The 18,431-nt window shown below is 38.2% G+C and overlaps 1 protein-coding gene across 2 annotated transcripts in view; it reads right to left on the bottom strand.

The window, feature by feature from the left end:
* LOC127420967 (histone-lysine N-methyltransferase SETDB1-A-like) overlaps positions 1-18,431 on the bottom strand; it is a 41,919-nt gene that overhangs the window by 9,170 nt on the left and 14,318 nt on the right. For both annotated transcript variants that reach the window (XM_051663625.1, XM_051663624.1), the window contains 9 exons: positions 18,314-18,339; positions 16,459-18,175; positions 14,142-14,414; positions 13,168-13,369; positions 9,536-9,609; positions 8,724-8,914; positions 8,531-8,633; positions 7,969-8,314; positions 1,681-1,894 (listed from right to left, as the gene is read on the bottom strand). In XM_051663625.1, coding sequence (XP_051519585.1) covers positions 1,681-1,894; positions 7,969-8,314; positions 8,531-8,633; positions 8,724-8,914; positions 9,536-9,609; positions 13,168-13,369; positions 14,142-14,414; positions 16,459-18,175; positions 18,314-18,339 — 3,146 coding nt within the window. The remainder of the gene's footprint in view (positions 1-1,680; positions 1,895-7,968; positions 8,315-8,530; positions 8,634-8,723; positions 8,915-9,535; positions 9,610-13,167; positions 13,370-14,141; positions 14,415-16,458; positions 18,176-18,313; positions 18,340-18,431) is intronic.

Raw genomic sequence — 18,431 nt, 5'->3', positions numbered from 1 at the left:
CCATTTGAATTTTACATGAGAATTTGCTATTTTAAATGTACCATGGAGAAGTTCAACCATCATGTGAAACATCTTGACAACGCCGACATTGTGAACAACACTAATGAGGGAAAGAGAAACACCTGCTCAGCTCCAGCATCAGTGATAAGACTTTACACATTACACATCAACACCCTTACTAACATTTATCCCAGTTAACTGTAACAGAATTTTTCATTACAACTGTGGAAGTTGTAGCCAAGAAAACCGCAGATAGCACGGATGGTTGGAAACAAGTCTTGGGTATGTAAGTACTTTGAATTGGATTAAATTGAAAAATAAGCTGTAATCAAACGATTGATGATCACTTGTGTGTGACGTTATTTTTTATATTATTATCTGTATAAACTTTTTTCAAAATCTGAAGTACCTTATTTTGTTGTGGCTGTCCCAATATGGATAATAAATTTGCACTTTTCAGAGAGCTCAAAATATTCAAATTATATTTTGGTTGCATTTAAGGGCAAAACATTTTTAATTGTGTAAAATAGGCACATGAATTCAGAATATCGATCGCAGGGCCCTGAATCGAATCAAATCGAAATCGTATCGCGGCAGACTTTGAAGTATCTGCAAATATCGGATCGCAGGCTAAGAGAATATAAGATCGTATCGTGATGAAACATCCGATTTACACCCCTAGCTGAGAACCTAAATTTGTACCTTAAATATTACCAAACTGTATTCCTGGCTGTTACAAAAAAGCCTTTCATTTTAAACTAATGTGCATAGAATAAAAAATAAATATATACGTTTTAGTTGGTTCATACAAATGTAAAGTAAAAAGTCAAACGAGGCAGGAAAAAAAAACTTAAAAAGTTCTATGTAAACACTGTGTTGCACTTGCACTGGTCCCACAGTATACAACCCCAGACTAAAGCTTTATAATAACAATGATACCACCATGTTATTCATACAGTTGTATGTATGGTAGTAATATTCCCAGATAGCAGTGCTATTTGGCTGAACTGGTTGGTGAAGCAGCTCAGACTCTGAGCCCAGGGACTGTTTAAACAGACAGAACACTACAGATTGGAACAGAATGCAAGGATCTCAAGACACACATTTCCAAATTGAACTCCTTTCCTGACAAAGCATAAAAAAACCCCATTGCTTAATCTGAGAAACACTGATAAGAGCAAGACAGCCAAAGACCTCCACCTAAGGGGCTGTTCACACCAAACGCTTTTGCGTCCATCCAGTTTACCGTTGGTATTTTATTTTGCAAGCACGCGCTAGCTAGACGAATGTTTTTATTGTTTTGCCATGTTTCATTGTTTATTCAACGTCTCATGTAGGAGTGCTGTATGTTTTAGATGCCGTGTCAAGTTAAAAAAGAACTTCTTCAACCTTTAAAACATCGAGACACCTGCTTTCTGTAAAACTGTATTTGTTGTGCTGCATCTAGTCTTTTTTAGCACAAGAAAGTGATCTGTCTGAAGTCATTGCCAGTGCTAGGCACACATCCAAAATTTGAATGAACAGTTTTAGCATTCGAATGTGCTTTTTTTCTTAAATTAGGCTAATGTTTGTATTTTTTTTAATTTAATTTGACAGCCCAACTAGGAACACTGAAATAATGTGTGGTTGCTATACAGAAATACAACAAATATAAACAACTTTCTCAAAAATGCCACCCACCTTTCCATCGAGGCGCCTCCGAGCAGTCATTCGACGAAACTTAAAAAGCAACGGGATAAGAAGTGGGTTCTGACCATAATGCATGTCAATTATTGATGGTCTCACCCCATCCAAACATGCTGGACAGCAGCGATGATATATGTATGCAGACTTGGACTGGTCTTTCTCTGACATATGCTCCTCTTCTTCATAAGCGGCTGGTCGTTTCGCACTTCTGGAATACAGAGCAAAAAATATGAGGTGGTGGAGGTGGGTACTCTATACATTTAGTCAGTAAGATGCTAAAACTTATATCCTATATAGAGTGCTGCTAAATCTGAAACTGAAATGCAAATTAGTAAAAAAAATAATTGTGGGATTAATTCAACTGTGGGATTTAGTGTCAAATCTACAAAACCCACAATGAACAGGAAAACTCATCAATTATATTTGCATGATCTTGGCATTTTTTAAGTGTTTCAGAGAGAAGTCTACTAGAACACACAGAACATGCATTCAATGAGCATTGAGCATTTTATTAGGAACACCTGTACACCTACTTATTAGATTATCTAATCAGTCAATCGTGTGGCAGCAGTGCAATGCATAAAATCATGCAGATACGGGTCAGGAGCTTCAGTTAATATTCACATCGACCATCAGAAAAAAATTTAACTCAGTGATTTTGACCGTGGCATGATTGTTGGTGCCAGATGGGCTGGTTTGTGTGTTTCTTTAACTGCTGATCGCCTGGGATTTTCATGCACAACAGTCTCCAGAGTGTAAAGAGAATGGCGCGAAAAACAAAAAACATCCAGCGCGCGGCAGTTCTGTGGGCGAAAACGGCATGTTAATGAAAGAGGTCAGAGGAGAATGACCAGACTGCTCCAAGCTGACAGGAAGGCGACAGTAACCCAAATAACCACATTACAACAGTGCTATGCAGAAAAGCATTTCTGAACGTACAACACGTCAAACATTGAGGTGGATTAGCTACAGCAGCAGAAGACCCCTCTGGGTACCACTACTGTCAGCTAAGAACAGGAAATTGAGGCTGCAGTGGGCACAGGCTCACCAAAACAGGACAGTAGACTGACAGAAGTGGAACCCAACGTGGTCTTCTGCTGTTGTAGCCCATCCGCCTCTAGGTGCGACATGTTGTGTATTCTGAGATGCTTTTCTGCTCACTACAATTGTACAGAGGGGTTATCTGAGTTACCGTAGCCTTTCTGTCAGCTCGAACCAGTCTGGCCATTCTCCATTGACCTCTGTCATCAACAAGGAGTTTCTGTCCACAGAACTGCCGCTCATTGGTTATTTTGTTTTTCGCACCATTCTCTTTACACTCTAGAGATTGTTGCAAGTGAAAATCCCAGGAGAACAGCAGTTACAGAAATACTCAAACCAGCCCGTCTGGCACCAACAATCATGCCATGGTCTAAATCACTGAGATCACATTTTTCCCCCATTCTGATGGTTGATGTGAACATTAACTGAAGCTCCTGACCCATATCTACATGATTTTATACACTGCACTGCTGCCACACAATTGGCTGATTAGATAATTGCATGAATATGTAGATGTACAGGTGTACCTAATAAAGTGGCCGGTGAGTGTGTGTGTCCATATTATTTTTATTATAACATTTTTGAAAAGCATTTATATCATTGAAGGATTTTGTATGATAATTATCTGTAGTCTTTGATCATTTCTACAATGTAACAGTTGCATCCGTGTGAAGCAAAGATGCCTTAAACTTAGAAACCAACAATTGATCAATGGAGAACCTTTGTAACAGTTGCATCTCTGTATGTAAAGGTGTGAAACAAAGGGGCCATAAACTAAGAGAAATCAAGTTGATCAAAGGATAATCATTGTATCAGTTGCCTCTGGGTCCTTTTATGGAGGTCCTAACACTATTGTTCTTTAGGTATAACTCACAGACAGAACTTTGGGTTAAGATTCAGAAGAGCTACGCTACATGATCGACATCATTAACTTTTCCCCACGAGCACTTGGTCTGGCTTACTCTTCTTTTCTGTATTAGAAGACCTCTGAAACATTGGCAAGCCACTCAATATCTGGTCAGCAAAATATCAGAAGTTCTAACAGCATTAAAAAAACAAACATGGCATGGCTTAATGTTGTGTAACCATCAAGAAATAGGTATTAAATAATTCCATTGCACCTTGAATACACGTGAGTGTACACAACTTAACCATTAACTAAATAAAAAAAAATGCTGATACATATACATATATATATATACATACACACACACATACTCATCAGCGCCTCTTCTTCCTGAGACGGCTGAGGAAGTTTGGAATGAACCGCCACATCCTCACACGGTTCTACACCTGCACTGTGGAGAGCATCCTGACTGGCTTTATCTCCGCCTGGTACGGCAATAGCACCGCCCACAACCGCAAAGCACTGCAAAGGGTGGTGCGAACTGCCAAACACATCATCGGAGGTGAGCTTCCCTCCCTCCAGGAAATATATACAAGGCGGTGTGTGAAAAAAGCTCGGAGGATCATCAGAGACTCCAGCCACCCGAGCCATGGGCTGTTCTTACTGCTACCATCAGGTAGGCGGTATCGCAGCATCAGGACCCGCACCAGCCGACTCCATGACAGCTTCTTCCCCCAAGCAATCAGACTTCTGAACTCTTGATCTCTCATGATCAATATACATCAGCACCGCACTTTATTACCCTTACTCTTATATCTCACACCGGACTGTCATAAATTATATTATTATTATATTATGTCTCTCTTAACAACTGACTATCAACCGACAGCCTGAATGTCAATACAGTACAATACTGTACATTCTATAAATATATACTTTTTTTTTTTTATATATATTTTAATTTTTATTGAATAATGTGTATCTATATAGTAAAAAAAAAAACAAAAAAACAAAAAACAAAAACAAAAACAGCGTATTGTATACTGTAGAGTGTATGTTATTATTTGTATATTGTTGAGTGTAATTATGTGTATAACAGATGTTTAAATTGTGCTGTTAATTTGATGTTATTGTAAATTGGTATATGTCTCATCACTGTCACGACTGCTATGTTGATTGGAACTGCACCCAAGAATTTCACACACCATTGCACTTGTGTATATGGCTGTGTGACAATAAAGTGATTTGATTTGATTTGATACATACATACATACATACACACACACACACACACACTGTGTGGTCCCCCTCGTGCTGCCAAAACTGCACCAACCCATAAGCACACCATTCTGAGATGCAATTCTTCTCACCACAAATGTACAGAGCGGTTATCTGAGTTACCATAGACTTTGTCAGTTCGAACTAGTCTGGCCAGTCTCTGCTGACCTCTCTCATCAACAAGGCATTTCCAGCGACAGAACTGCCGCTCACTGGATGTTTTTTGTTTTTGGCACCATTCTGAGAAATTATAGAGACTGTTGTGCATGAAAATCCCAGGAGATCAGCAGTTACAGAAATACTCAAACCAGCCCGTCTGGCACCAACAATCATCCATGCGATTATTTAATCAGCCAATTGTGTGGCAGCAGTGCAGTGCATAAAATAGTACAGTGCATAAAATCATGCAGATACGGGTCAGGAGCTTCAGTTATTGTTCACATCAACCATAAGAATGGGGAAAAAATGGGTTCTCAGTGATTTGGAGCATTGCATGATTGTTGGTGCCACATGGGCTGGTTTGAGTATTTCTGTAACTGCTGATCTCCTGGGATTTTCACACACAACAGTCTCTAGAATTTACACCGAATGGTGCCAAAAACAAAAAACATCCAGTGAGCGGCAGGTCTGCAGACGGAAACGCCTAGTTGATGAGAGAGGTCAACCGAGAATGGCCAGACTGGTTAGAACTGACAAAGTCCACGGTAACTCAGATAACTGCTCTGTATAACTGTTGTGAGAAATATATATATATATATATATATATATATATATATACAGTGGTGTGAAAAAGTGTTTGCCCCCTTCCTGATTTCTTATTGTTTTGCATGTTTGTCACACTTAAATGTTTCAGATCATCAAACAAGTTTAAATATTAGTCAAAGATAACACAAGTAAACACAAAATGCAGTTTTTAAATGAAGGTTGTTATTATTAAGGGAAAACAAAATCCAAACCTACATGGCCCTGTGTGAAAAAGTGATTGCCCCTAAACCTAATAACTGGTTGGGCCACCCTTAGCAGCAACAACTGCAATGAAGCATTTGCGATAACTTGCAATGAGTCTTTTACTGCGCTGTGGAGGAATTTTGGCCCACTCATCTTTGCAGAATTGTTGTAATTCAGCCACATTGTAGGGTTATCGAGCATGAACTGCCTTTTTAAGGTCATGCCACAGCATCTCAATAGGATTCAGGTCAGGACTTTGACTAGGCCACTCCAAAGTCTTCATTTTGTTTTTCTTCAGCCATTCAGAGGTGGACTTGCTGGTGTGTTTTGGATCATTGTCCTGCTGCAGAACCCAAGTTCGCTTCAGCTTGAGGTCACGAACAGATGGCCGGACATTCTCCTTCAGGATTTTTGGTAGACAGCAGAATTCATGGTTCCATTTATCACAGCAAGTCTTCCAGGTCCTGAAGCAGCAAAACAGCCCCAGACCATCACACTACCACCACCATATTTTACTGTTGGTATGATGTTCTTTTTCTGAAATGCGGTGTTACTTTTACGCCAGATGTATTGGGACACACACCTTCCAAAAAGTTCAACTTTTGGCTCGTCAGTCCACAGAGTATTTTCCCAAAAGCCTTGGGGATCATCAAGATGTTTTCTGGCAAAAATGAGACGAGCCTTAATGTTCTTTTTGCTCAGCAGTGGTTTTCGTCTTGGAACTCTGCCATGCAGGCCATTTTTGCCCAGTCTCTTTCTTATGGTGGAGTCATGAACACTGACCTTAACTGAGGCAAGTGAGGTCTGCAGTTCTTTGGATGTTGTTGTGGGGTCTTTTGTGACCTCTTGGATGAGTCGTCGCTGCGCTCTTGGTGTAATTTTGGTCGGCCGGCCTACTTCTGGGAAGGTTCACCACTGTTCCATGTTTTCGCCATTTGTGGATAATGGCTCTCACTGTGGTTCTCTGGAGTCCCAAAGCTTTAGAAATGGCTTTATAACCTTTTCTCAATTACTTTCTTTCTCATTTGTTCCTGAATTTCTTTGGATCTCGGCATGATGTCTAGCTTTTGACGATCTTTTGGTCTACTTCACTTTGTCAGGCAGGTCCTATTTAAGTGATTTCTTGATTGAGAACAGGTGTGGCAGTAATCAGGCCTGGGTGTGGCTAGATAATTGAACTCAGGTGTGATAAACCACAGTTAAGTTATGTTTTAACAGGTGGGGCAAACACTTTTTCACACAGGGCCATGTAGGTTTGGATTTTGTTTTCCCTTAATAATAACAACCTTCATTTAAAAACTGCATTTTGTGTTTACTTGTGTTATATTTGACTAATATTTAAACTTGTTTGATGATCTGAAACATTTAAGTGTGACAAACATGCAAAACAATAAGAAATCAGGAAGGGGGCAAACACTTTTTCACACCACTGTATATATATATATATATATATATATATATATATATATATATATATATATATATATATATAAACATAAACACACACACACACACACACACACACACACACACACACACAGTACTATGCAAAAGTTTTAGGCACTTGTGAAAATGTTGCATAGTGAGGATGTCTTCAAAAATAATGAAATAAATAGTTTTCATTTATCACTTTATGTCATACAAAGTCCAGTAAACATAAAAAAGCTAAATCAATATTCGGTGTGACCACCTTTGCCTTCAAAACAGCACCAATTCTCCTAGGTACACCTGGACACAGTTTTGGTTGTTGGCAGATAGGATGTTCCAAGCTTCTTGGAGAATTCACCACAGTTCTTCTATCTATTTAGGCTGTCTCAATTGCTTCTGTCTATTTATGTAATCTCAGACTGACATGATGTTCAGTGGGGGGCTTTGTGGGGGCCATGACATCTGTTGCAGGGCTCCCTGTTCTTCTATTCAAATCTTTTCTATTTGCAAAAGTAATGTTTGGGAGTCTAACATTTATATTTCCTATTGACACACTAAAGCTGGAGATAAAAATAACCATCTTAAGACAAATGCTTTTGTGGAACATCTTATGTGCCTAAGACTTTTGCACAGTACTGTGTGTGTGTGTGTGTATATATATATATATATATATATATATATATATATATATATATATATATATATATATATATATATATATATATATATATGGAACTCACCTTAAAGACACTGTTGTTTGCATATTAGCCTTTGCTACCATGGACGAGGGCATTGCCAATCTCTGCAGGACGATTTTAGGCTGGTAAGTGGCTGATGTGGGATTTTGAGGGTTAACAGATGGTGTTTTGGTGACTGTGGTATCAGCTTGTTGTGTCACACTTTTGGGAGTCACAGTTGATGTGGTATTTTGAGCGGTAATAGATGGTGTTTTGGTGACTGCGACATTAGCTTGATGGGTTAAATGAATGGAAGAGATCGTTGTTGAGGTCACAGCTGTTATAGTAGCAGTTGCTGAGGTAACTGTTGTCGAAGGGGAAGTTGTACTGTGCTGAGGCACAGTACTTACTGCAAAACAAAAAACATATATGGAACAATGATGTAGCCTATTTTTTTTTTCCCAATATGGCTTTGCATTTTGTTTTTACTCTGTAAAGCACTTTGAGGAGATACCTTTAAAAGGTGAAACATAATAATAAGGTTTGTTATCATTATCATAGTGTGCATAAAAAAACAACATAAATTCACATTCAAAATCCACACCAACAAGCACAAAAAGACTACCTGGTTTAGCGGGTTGTATTTTTTGAGACAGACGCTTCTTGATATTAACAATGTGCTCCAACTTGTCTGAGCCTTTATACACCCATTCTTTTTGCTTGTCCCCCTGAAACAGAGACACATTTATTAACATCAAAATGACCCAACATCAAGGATTATAATGATCAGCCTCAACTAGCAGCAGACCCCGTTTTACCTTAAAGCAGATCTGGATCAGACTGCCATCCATTTGGAGCACAGTGCAGGGCTCAAACCTGCCATTCCGCTCCGCCTTAGTGTCCTGCCCCACGCGAAGCACAACGGCAATGGGATTTGGAAATAAATAGAGATATTCCTTCACCTCCAATTGAACAGTCTCATCCTCAATGTCCTTCCATACCCTTTTTACTGCAAAAAAAAAAAAGTGACAGAACAATGTTATGGGTGTACAAAATATAGATTGTATCATCTAATTGGAAAAACATGACCAGATAATACAAAATAATAATAATAATAATTTAAAAAAAGACACACACAAAACAATCTTATTCAGAATGCTTTTGCATTGCTCATCCCCCAAAGGCCACAAAAAAATGCAGCCCTATTTTCACTTCGACCACTATTAAAAATATCATCCATTGCCATATCAGGTCCAAATACACACCCGCTGCCTTTCTGGAGTGCAATTCTAACACCCCACCCTTTCATTTGTGTTCAGTTCTTTTCATTCAAAGGTTATTTAAGCTATACTTTTTGAAATCCCTACATATAAATTACCTGACAGTGTCCTCAGAAATCACAACCCTCTCTTTAAACAGGAAAAAATACTCTAGCATGCACAACATGGCCAACATTTTGTTGTTTAGCCAATCAAAAACACAATGTCTGTTATTCGTTTTGCATGTTCAGATTCACTGATGGTATAGCTATTGTATCTTTAGATACAGCTGAAGAAGAAGAAAAAAGGAAATGGAAAAAAAATAACTGAACCTCAACTAAAAGAACAAACAGAGAGAGAGAATTTCTTACTTTGTTTGCAGACAATATGAAGGTCAGGCAGTGCGAGATAAGCTACTTGGCCATCATCATAAAACACCATGAACCTGAAAGGTTTAGCAAAGTATTAGAAAAACTTTCTAATTTATATACTGTTATCACCCACAACATTAAAATAACATACGGCACAGAGTTAAAACACCAACAGCTTTCAACAAAGCTTTAAACTTCAACAAACATAAGAGATAGCCTACAGTAGTTCACTAAAAGTTAAAAAACATTTCCCCTCCAAAGTACCTCAAATGTAATTGTGCTTGCACACATTCAGGCCTTGCAGTTACAATGTCAATAATGTCATGACATCAAACGTAGGGCTGGGTACTGATACAGATTTTCCGATTCAATTCGATTCCGATTCAATATCGATTCATATGGGTTTATTTCAGTTATAATGTCCCTTTTGCTTACATATAAAATAAATTATCTCCCAGCTAATGCTGATAATTATGCAGGGGACCTTTTAACTAGGTTAATTAGGAAAATATTAATTTTACAAATTATATTTTATTAACTTTTCATCATTTTGGTCACATTTTGGCTTTTTAAAAATGAACAAATATATTCAATCAATAAATAAGATATTATATTTCATATATTATTTTTGCTACATATTTATTGTTAAATTGCATAATTTGTACTATTTGCAAGTATTTACATTGATTTGTTGAAGACATGCTAAAACCGGTACAGTCTCTTTAAAACAAAAACTAATTTCTGTAAACAACGCTTTAAAGCACGTTAACTAGAGAGGACTCGAATGGCTTTACCTCACCTTTGCGAGGCATGATTAGAATTAAATGTTTTTTTTGTAGTTGTTTTTGATCAACAACTGACTGTAAAGAACAGAAAGGGTATTAAAAGAGACAGTATTCATGATAATGAGTGATAAATGGTTGCGTGGATCTCGTCCTTGAACACACATTACACAGAACAACTTTTACTGTCAACACGCTGAGAAAGGATCTCGCTGCTGAACACTTCAATGACTAAACTACACAATTACTGGTGATAGAAATTTAAACATTTACCAGCCAGTTGCCAAATATATTCACTTTAGTTGCATAGCACTTAATTTGGTAGCACATGCGAGTGATTTCCTCTCATTTAGTAGAGGGTTGCGCATTGAGTGAAAGATCGATCTTGGGATTTAAGAATCGATATCGAGATCTTTCAAATGAAGGTCGCGATGCATCGGAAAAACAATACTTTTACCTACCCCTAGTAAAACGCCATTGATGGACCCGGGTTTGAAACATAAACTATAACCAAGTAAACTATAGTGGGTTAAACTTCTATAGCAGTGAAATTAAGACCACAGCAAATATTTAAAAGAAAAAGTCATTTTTTCTCGCCAATTTGGCATGCCCAATTCCCAATGCACTCTAAGTCCTCGTGGTGGCATAGTGACTCGCCTCAATCCAGGTGGCAGAGGACGAATCTCAGTTGCTTTCGTGTCTGAGAGCGTCAATCCGTGCATCTTATCACGTGGCTTGTTGAGTGCGTTACCGCGGAGACCTAGAGCGTGTTGAGGCTTCACGCTATCCTCCGCGGCATCCACGCACAACTCACCATTTGCCCCACCGAGAGTGTACCACATTATAGCGATCACAAGGAGGTTACCCCATGTGACTCTACCCTCCCTAGCAACTGAGCCAATTTGGTTGCTTAGGAGACCCAGCTGGAGTCACTCAGCATGCCCTGGGTTTCGAACTCGCGAACTCCTGGGGTGGTTGCCAGCATCTTTACCACCGAGCTACCCAGGCCCCAAAATTCTCTCATTATTTACTCACCCTCATGATATCCCAGGTGTGTATGACTTTCTTTCTTCACCAGAACACATTTGAAGAAAAATAGAAACATGTCTTAGCTCAGTAGGTCCTTCAAATGCAAGTGAATGGTGATTTCTCTTTTGAAGCTCCAAAAAGCACAGACAGTCAGCATAAACGTCATCGATACGACTCCAGCTGTTAAGTAATGTCTTATAAAGTGATACGATCGCTTTTGGTGTGAAAAATATCAATATTGAAGTACTTTTTAACTATAATCCAATGCTTCAGGAGAGGGTGGAGTCCACGTAGTCTCTCGTGACGTATTCGTGTTGACATGGATACCGAGGTAATCTCACATTCTCCACTCAGCTGAGACATCCAGGATAAGCACAAAAATGCACCACTGTGAGTAAAGAAACAGATAATAACAGATCTAAACCAAAACCAACCAAGCTACTGTACAGTGTTCCTTCTACTCACATGTAAACAGCACTGCTCTTCCAGCTGTGACGCACGTGCGTCAGTTCTTGCGCGTTTCAAATGCCAATGTGATTACGTCACACATGTGTACCGCTGCCGACCGGAAGCATGATTTAGGAATTAAAAAAAGTACTTAATATTTATCTTTTTCGCACCAAAAGCGATTGTGTCACTTTAGAAGACATTATTTTAACAGCTGGTGTCGTATGGATGAAGTTTATGCTGACTGTCTTTTTGGAACTTCAAAACAGAAATCTCCTTTCACTTGCATTTTTTAGGACTTACTGAGCTAAGAAATTATTACATTTTTCTTCAAATGTGTTCTGGTGAAGAAAGAAGGTCATACACACTTGAGATATCATGAGGGTGAGTGAATAATGAGAGAATTTTCATTTTTGGGTGTACTATCCCTTTAAGGCTTCAAAAACGAATGAATGACATGAAAAATAATGTTTTTAATACTTAAAATATGTCTCTTTTTGGTCAACTTTAGTTTTGGTCAATTTTACATTTACACTTGTTTTTTAAACTCATATATATTATATTATACATTTAAAAAAATACATCGATTTTTATTATATTATGCAATAATAAAATATTTCTGTCCTACTTTCTTCACTTTTACACATTATTTTAACACTCTTTGATGAAAACCACGAGCCCTTGTTTCTCATGAAGCAAAACCTTGGAGATTTCATTTTATCACTCCACAGAAATAGTGTAAGCATTTGCCTCCTCCTCTGTGCCACTGCATGTTATAAACACTGCATGTATGAACCTGCTGTGACCAGGAATATTTGCCATTAAATCATCATTTCAAGTGAAGCTGGAGCGCTTTGCATTCACGATCAATGTTTATATTTGTGCGTGAGTTTGGCGCATCGGTGCTCACATCAGAGAAGCGCTTCACGTGCTCTTCGGGACAAGAGCTGCTCTGGTTGACATTTGCAGCTCAGTGATGCTTGGAACTGAATGAGACAAACACACCGTTGATGGCATTTATATATTCGCTTTAAATTCCCTTATTTGGGCATTGAAATGTCAGTGGGATTTGAAGTAGCACAAAAATCGCGGATATCTCAATTAACCACGGTTAGATCAAATAACCGTGATCAGACGGTTATTTTAAAATTGCGATAGGCCTAGTGCTTTTTGTAATTTTTAGAGCTTCACAGGCTCAGTTCCTTTTCATTTTTGTTGTATGGAAAAGAGCAGCCTGGATATTCTGCTAAATATTTCCTTTGATGTTACATGATGGAAGAAAAAAATAAAAAATAATTTTGAATAACATAGAGCTGAGTAAATGAGGACAGACTTTCCATTTTTGGGTGAAGTATCCCTTTACCATATATTCACCTCATGCGATTCCTGCGATCAGGAAGTTCAGCCAGCACAGCACCCTTAAACCAGGTCTTTCCTTCATCTTGGCTGCTGGCCACAACACGGCAGCCAATATAAAGATCTTTGAGCAAAGGAGCCTTCAGACTGGCCACTTGATTAGCAGGCAGCACGCTTTTTTTACCATTCTTAAATTCCACCGTATACCTTTTGCCATCCTCTAAAAGAAAAAAAAAATGGACAGATCAAATGATTGCTGCAGTGACATTTTCTAGGAGCTATATTACAATTATTTTCATTCACACTCAAATTTGGACTTTGATTCGAATTTGCAGTTATTAATTGTTGAATATGTCATAGCCAATCACGATCCTGTAAATTTTAATGGTCAAGAGCAAATGTGATCAGAGATATGATTGAGGGTAAGATTTTCAGTGAATAACAATTACAATTTTGGTCTGATTGTCACATAAAATTATCCTATGTACCACCGTCATGATACTTAAATTGTGCTTTTTTTTATTTTGAGTTTTTTCCATCCCCATTCACTGGAAGTACTCAGGAAAATCTGTAGTTATCAGAGTATGGAACGACAAGAGAGTGAGTAAATTATGAGCATTTTTCTTTTCTTTTGACTTTGACCATTTTGAAATTTACATAAAATAAAAAAAAACATTTTCATCATTTCATTATTTACATTACTTATTTCTGTTACTGAATTATACTTGCTAATTATGTTTGTACAGTCAAAGGGGTCTTGTATCATCTTGTAGGGGTTAATTTTGCAATAAAGACCATCTGACTATATATTATCCTGCTTCTTAGATGGCTAAATTCCAAATAAATAAAATGGATATGAAACACTGATTAGAGTTGCCGTGAAACGATAGTAATACAAATCACATTATAAATGACTTCTAATGAATGTCACTTTGGAATGTCTTACAGAAAACTAAGAGAACACAAATATACAGTCAAAAGATCTGTCTTACCTGTTGTCTGGATTTCTTCTATGGTTCCTTGACACCATGTCTTGTTATTCCACTTCCCCAAAACCTCCGCACTGACCTTCAGTTCAATCTCTTTAGGAATTTTAGAAGGCTCGGGAGGCTCATTGGATAAAGCATTGGAAGCTTCACTGGTTGAACCCTTGGAGACGACTTCACTGGTTGAACCCTTGGAGACGACTTCACTGGTTGAACCCTTGGAGACGACTTCACTGGTTGAACCCTTGGAGACGACTTCACTGGTTGAACCCTTGGAAACTGAGAAGATCAGCGACATTAGGGCTTAGCCATTAGGGATTTTCAAATGGATCACTGGAACCACTAATCGAAAGACTGGTCTTCAGAAATCCTTATACAGCCTGTTTTCAGGTTCACCAGACCCCGATTAGACAATTTTCATAAGGAGCATTTTCAAAAGATGTGTTCTTGCATTAAAAAAAGCTCTTATGTGTATGGTTGTAGTGATGGTGCTTCAGAGGCTGCATTTATGCACATTTACTGTAAATTATGCACAGTACACATATAAACCACAAGCCGTCTGTGCAATTTAAAATATATGTGAATGTGCTTTTGCATCTTTGATTACATTAGAGGCTCTTATAATCTGCAACGTTGATTAAAAATAAAAAGGCCGATTCATACTTCTGCATCGAACCTACAACCTAGGCTCCATGTTGTGGCCAACGGGGTGGTTTGCATTTATAATTATGCATTGTTCTGCGAGTACACAACTAAGTGTTAGTATATTCAGAGAACATGCCTTCATTTCTGAAATAATTATTAATTTAATAAATAAACAAAAGCAATGCAATTCAAGGATTCAAAAGGATTTGTTAAATTATTGTAGCATTAAAAATGTTGAGTTCAAATTATGTGAGCATGTTGAGATTTAGGCACATATTTTTTTATAATACATGTCTGCCATGCAGAGAGAAAAAAATACGGCATTTACTGTATACCTGCTCGAGTCGCTTAAATCATAATAATGAAATATTCTGGCATACTTTTGATGCTCCTTGATGAAAAAAATAAAAATAAAACTAAAACTACTAACAACTCGCTTGACCAACACAAAATGGGTGTAGTTGTAAAGCTTATAAGCTGGACATTATAATGCATATAGACAATTAAACCAAATCTGAACATCTGCTTTTTAATTTGCTGACAAATTAGAAATGTTGTGCTTTCATAACTAATGAAATGTAATCATTTAATACACCATGTCAAACATATGGTCAAACCATCGTACAGAACGGAAAGTTCTTGAGTTGAATACAACAAATATTGTGTCACTCACATACCAAATATTTATCAAGTAAAAGCCCAGAGAAAAAAAGCCCAGAGTACATAAGTTATATAGATGTCTTTTTGTTGTGTTTTCGCTTTTAATTTAAAAAAACATAAATGGAACATAAAAACAGCAGACATTCCCAACAAAACAATGCTCTGAAGTCCAAATGCAATATGATATAATGCATAAAGAAAAAAATCTTTGCGAAAATGTGACGCTACATCAGATATCTTTTTATCATCCCGGAGGGACAATGTCTGTTTACAAAGCAGACCAATCACATCTGTGCTGAAGCGATGTGTTGTTACATTTTTGAAGAGGTGCACGTCAGGCTACGGCACAGGTTACGGCATAACTGCTGTAGCTAAGCACAACCCTACACCGTAGCCTGACTTACACCTCTTCAAAAATATAACAACGTGTCACGTAGATACACAAGGCATCTGATGTAGCGCCAGCTAAAGCACTGTACACTGTCAGCACACTAAGTAAAAGTAGTGCAGCTAAAATAGCAGAACTAAAAATATATATATATCAAAGAAAACATCTAGATTAACTAGATAACATCAACAATTGACTAATCGGTTGTTGGGTGTCTGAGAATAAAACTACTGTAAATAAATCTTACAATTCCATTCAATACTGAAAAGTGTTAATACATTTTTTTTTAAAATGTTTTAAAAGGGGGGCCTGGGTAGCTCAGCGAGTACTGACGCTGACTACCACCCCTGGAGTCACGAGTTTGAATCCAGGGCATGCTGAGTGACTCCAGCCAGGTCTCCTAAGCAACCAAATTGGCCCAGTTGCTAGGGAGGGTAGAGTAACATGGGGTAACCTCCTCATGGTCACTATAATGTGTGGAGCATTACAAATTAGTCACTTATGAGGCTCTACTTAGTAAGGATACTGCCATAGAAGGCAGTTGCAGATGTAGGCAGGAGCCAGGTCACTATGTTTTGGAGCAGATCCAATATCCAGGAAAGACAAACCTAAACTAAAAGGAAAGCTTACCTTGTATAACATCTGAAGATTCAGTAAAAGCAGCAGGTTTTTTGATGCTTGAAAATGAGCCGGTCTCTGCTTTGCTGGTGGATTTGTTAGCAGATGAATTTGTAGATGATGTTGAGGATGAGGGTGAATCAGGGAACCATGATGGATCAGATGAATCATCAGAGTTTGAAGGGCTTTCAGGCTCCTCTATGTCAGTCAATTCAGCACTACTTTCGGCAGACGATGTCGTTCTTAGGGTTTCATTTTGTGAACTGGGAGAGCTGGTTTTGGATCCAGCAGCTGTTGAAGATCTCAGCCTTATTGTGGCACTTGATGAGGGCACAGAGGATATGGCAGATTTCTTCCTTTTTGTCCGTTTTTTGGTCTTCTTGCACAAAGAAACCGATTTATCACCGTCCATAGTTCTTGGTTGTTCAGAATTGCCTGGCAGTGAAGACTTTTTAGGAGATGCTCCTGTTGATTGAGGATCAGTCTTATCAATTGCTGTGGAATCTGAATTCTGAATGGTTCTTTTGGGTTGTTCTGAACTGCTTGGAGCTGAAGAGATTTCAGGAGTTGTTGCGGACAACTGAAGATTAGTTTCATTTATTGCTAATGAATCAGAATTCTGACTGGCTGAAGGACTGGTTTGATCTGAACTGTGTGGAGGTGAAGACATTTCACAAGGGGTCATTTCTGTCCATTGAGGATCAGTATTATTTGTTGCTATGTATGCTGAATTATGACTGGCAGTAGTTTTGGGTTGTTCTGATGTGCTTGGAAGCGAAGTCATTATGGAAGGAGGCATTGCTGTCAGTTGAGGTTTATTCTTAATTGTTTCTTTGCAATATGCTTTATGACTGGCTATAGTTTCGGGGTTTTCTGATTTGATTGGAAGCAAAGACACATTGGAAGTAGTTAATGCTGTCAGTTGAGTTTCAGTCTTAATTGTTGCCTTGAAATCCAAATTACAACTGGCAATTGTTTCAGTCAATACTGAACTGCTTGGAAGCAAAGACATTTCATGAGTTACTTCATTCAATTGAGGTTCAGTCTTTATTGTTGCCCTGGACGGCAAATTATCCATCGCAATTAATTTGCATTGTTTGTAACTACTTGGAATTGACGATAGTTCAAAAGAAGTCATTGCCGTCAATTGAGGTTCGGTCTTAATCATTGCAACAGATGGCAAATTCTGACTTTCGATATTTTCATGTTGATCTGAACTGCTTGGATTTGAAAACATTATGGAAGGAGTCACTTCCATCAATTGAGTTTCAGTCTTAATTGATGGACAGTTATGACTGGCAATAGTGTCGTGTTGTTTTGAACCGCTCGGAAGCGAAGTCAGTTCATAAGAGGTTAACGGTGTCAACTGAGGTTCAGTTTTAATCGTTGCTGTAGAATCCAAATTATGACCGCTCATATCTTTACACTCTCCAGAATTGCTTGAAAGCAAGGACATTTTAGAAGGCCACAGAGATTCAGTTTTAATTACTGCAAAGGAGTGGTCTGTTAGCTCCAGGCTTTCTGTGGGGTTTGTCTGGGTAACTGGTGGGGACGAATGTGTAGGTATGACAGATTCAAAAGGGCTGATCTCAGGGGTTGAGGTTGATGAGGGTCTGGAGGTGATATCTGATGAGGATTCAGCATTGACAGAGGAAGTTTTCTTCACCATTTGGACCAAGTCCTGAACAAGTCTGGAGGACTTCTGCATGGCCAAAGTCACCTTTTCAAGCTGAAAGACAGAAAGACCAGCAAGAAAGAAAGACCAGCAAGAAAGAAAGAAAGAAAGCAACCAACCAAGTAAAAAAGGGAGTGAGAATGGAAAAGTATATATTGGCATGCGTGTGATTTTCTCAGTTCATATCCTCACCATTGGTTCCAAGGTTTCTTTGGTAGCTGCAAGTCAAAGAGAGAAACCTGAGTCAAGAGCACAAAATGGTACAGATTTTTTTAACTTTATTTTATTTAAAAAAAAGTTTCATTATTTA

This window comes from Myxocyprinus asiaticus, chromosome 30, assembly GCF_019703515.2.
Source record: "Myxocyprinus asiaticus isolate MX2 ecotype Aquarium Trade chromosome 30, UBuf_Myxa_2, whole genome shotgun sequence".
Classification (NCBI taxonomy): domain Eukaryota; kingdom Metazoa; phylum Chordata; class Actinopteri; order Cypriniformes; family Catostomidae; genus Myxocyprinus; species Myxocyprinus asiaticus.
This window is presented reverse-complemented; position numbering and strand designations above follow the sequence as displayed.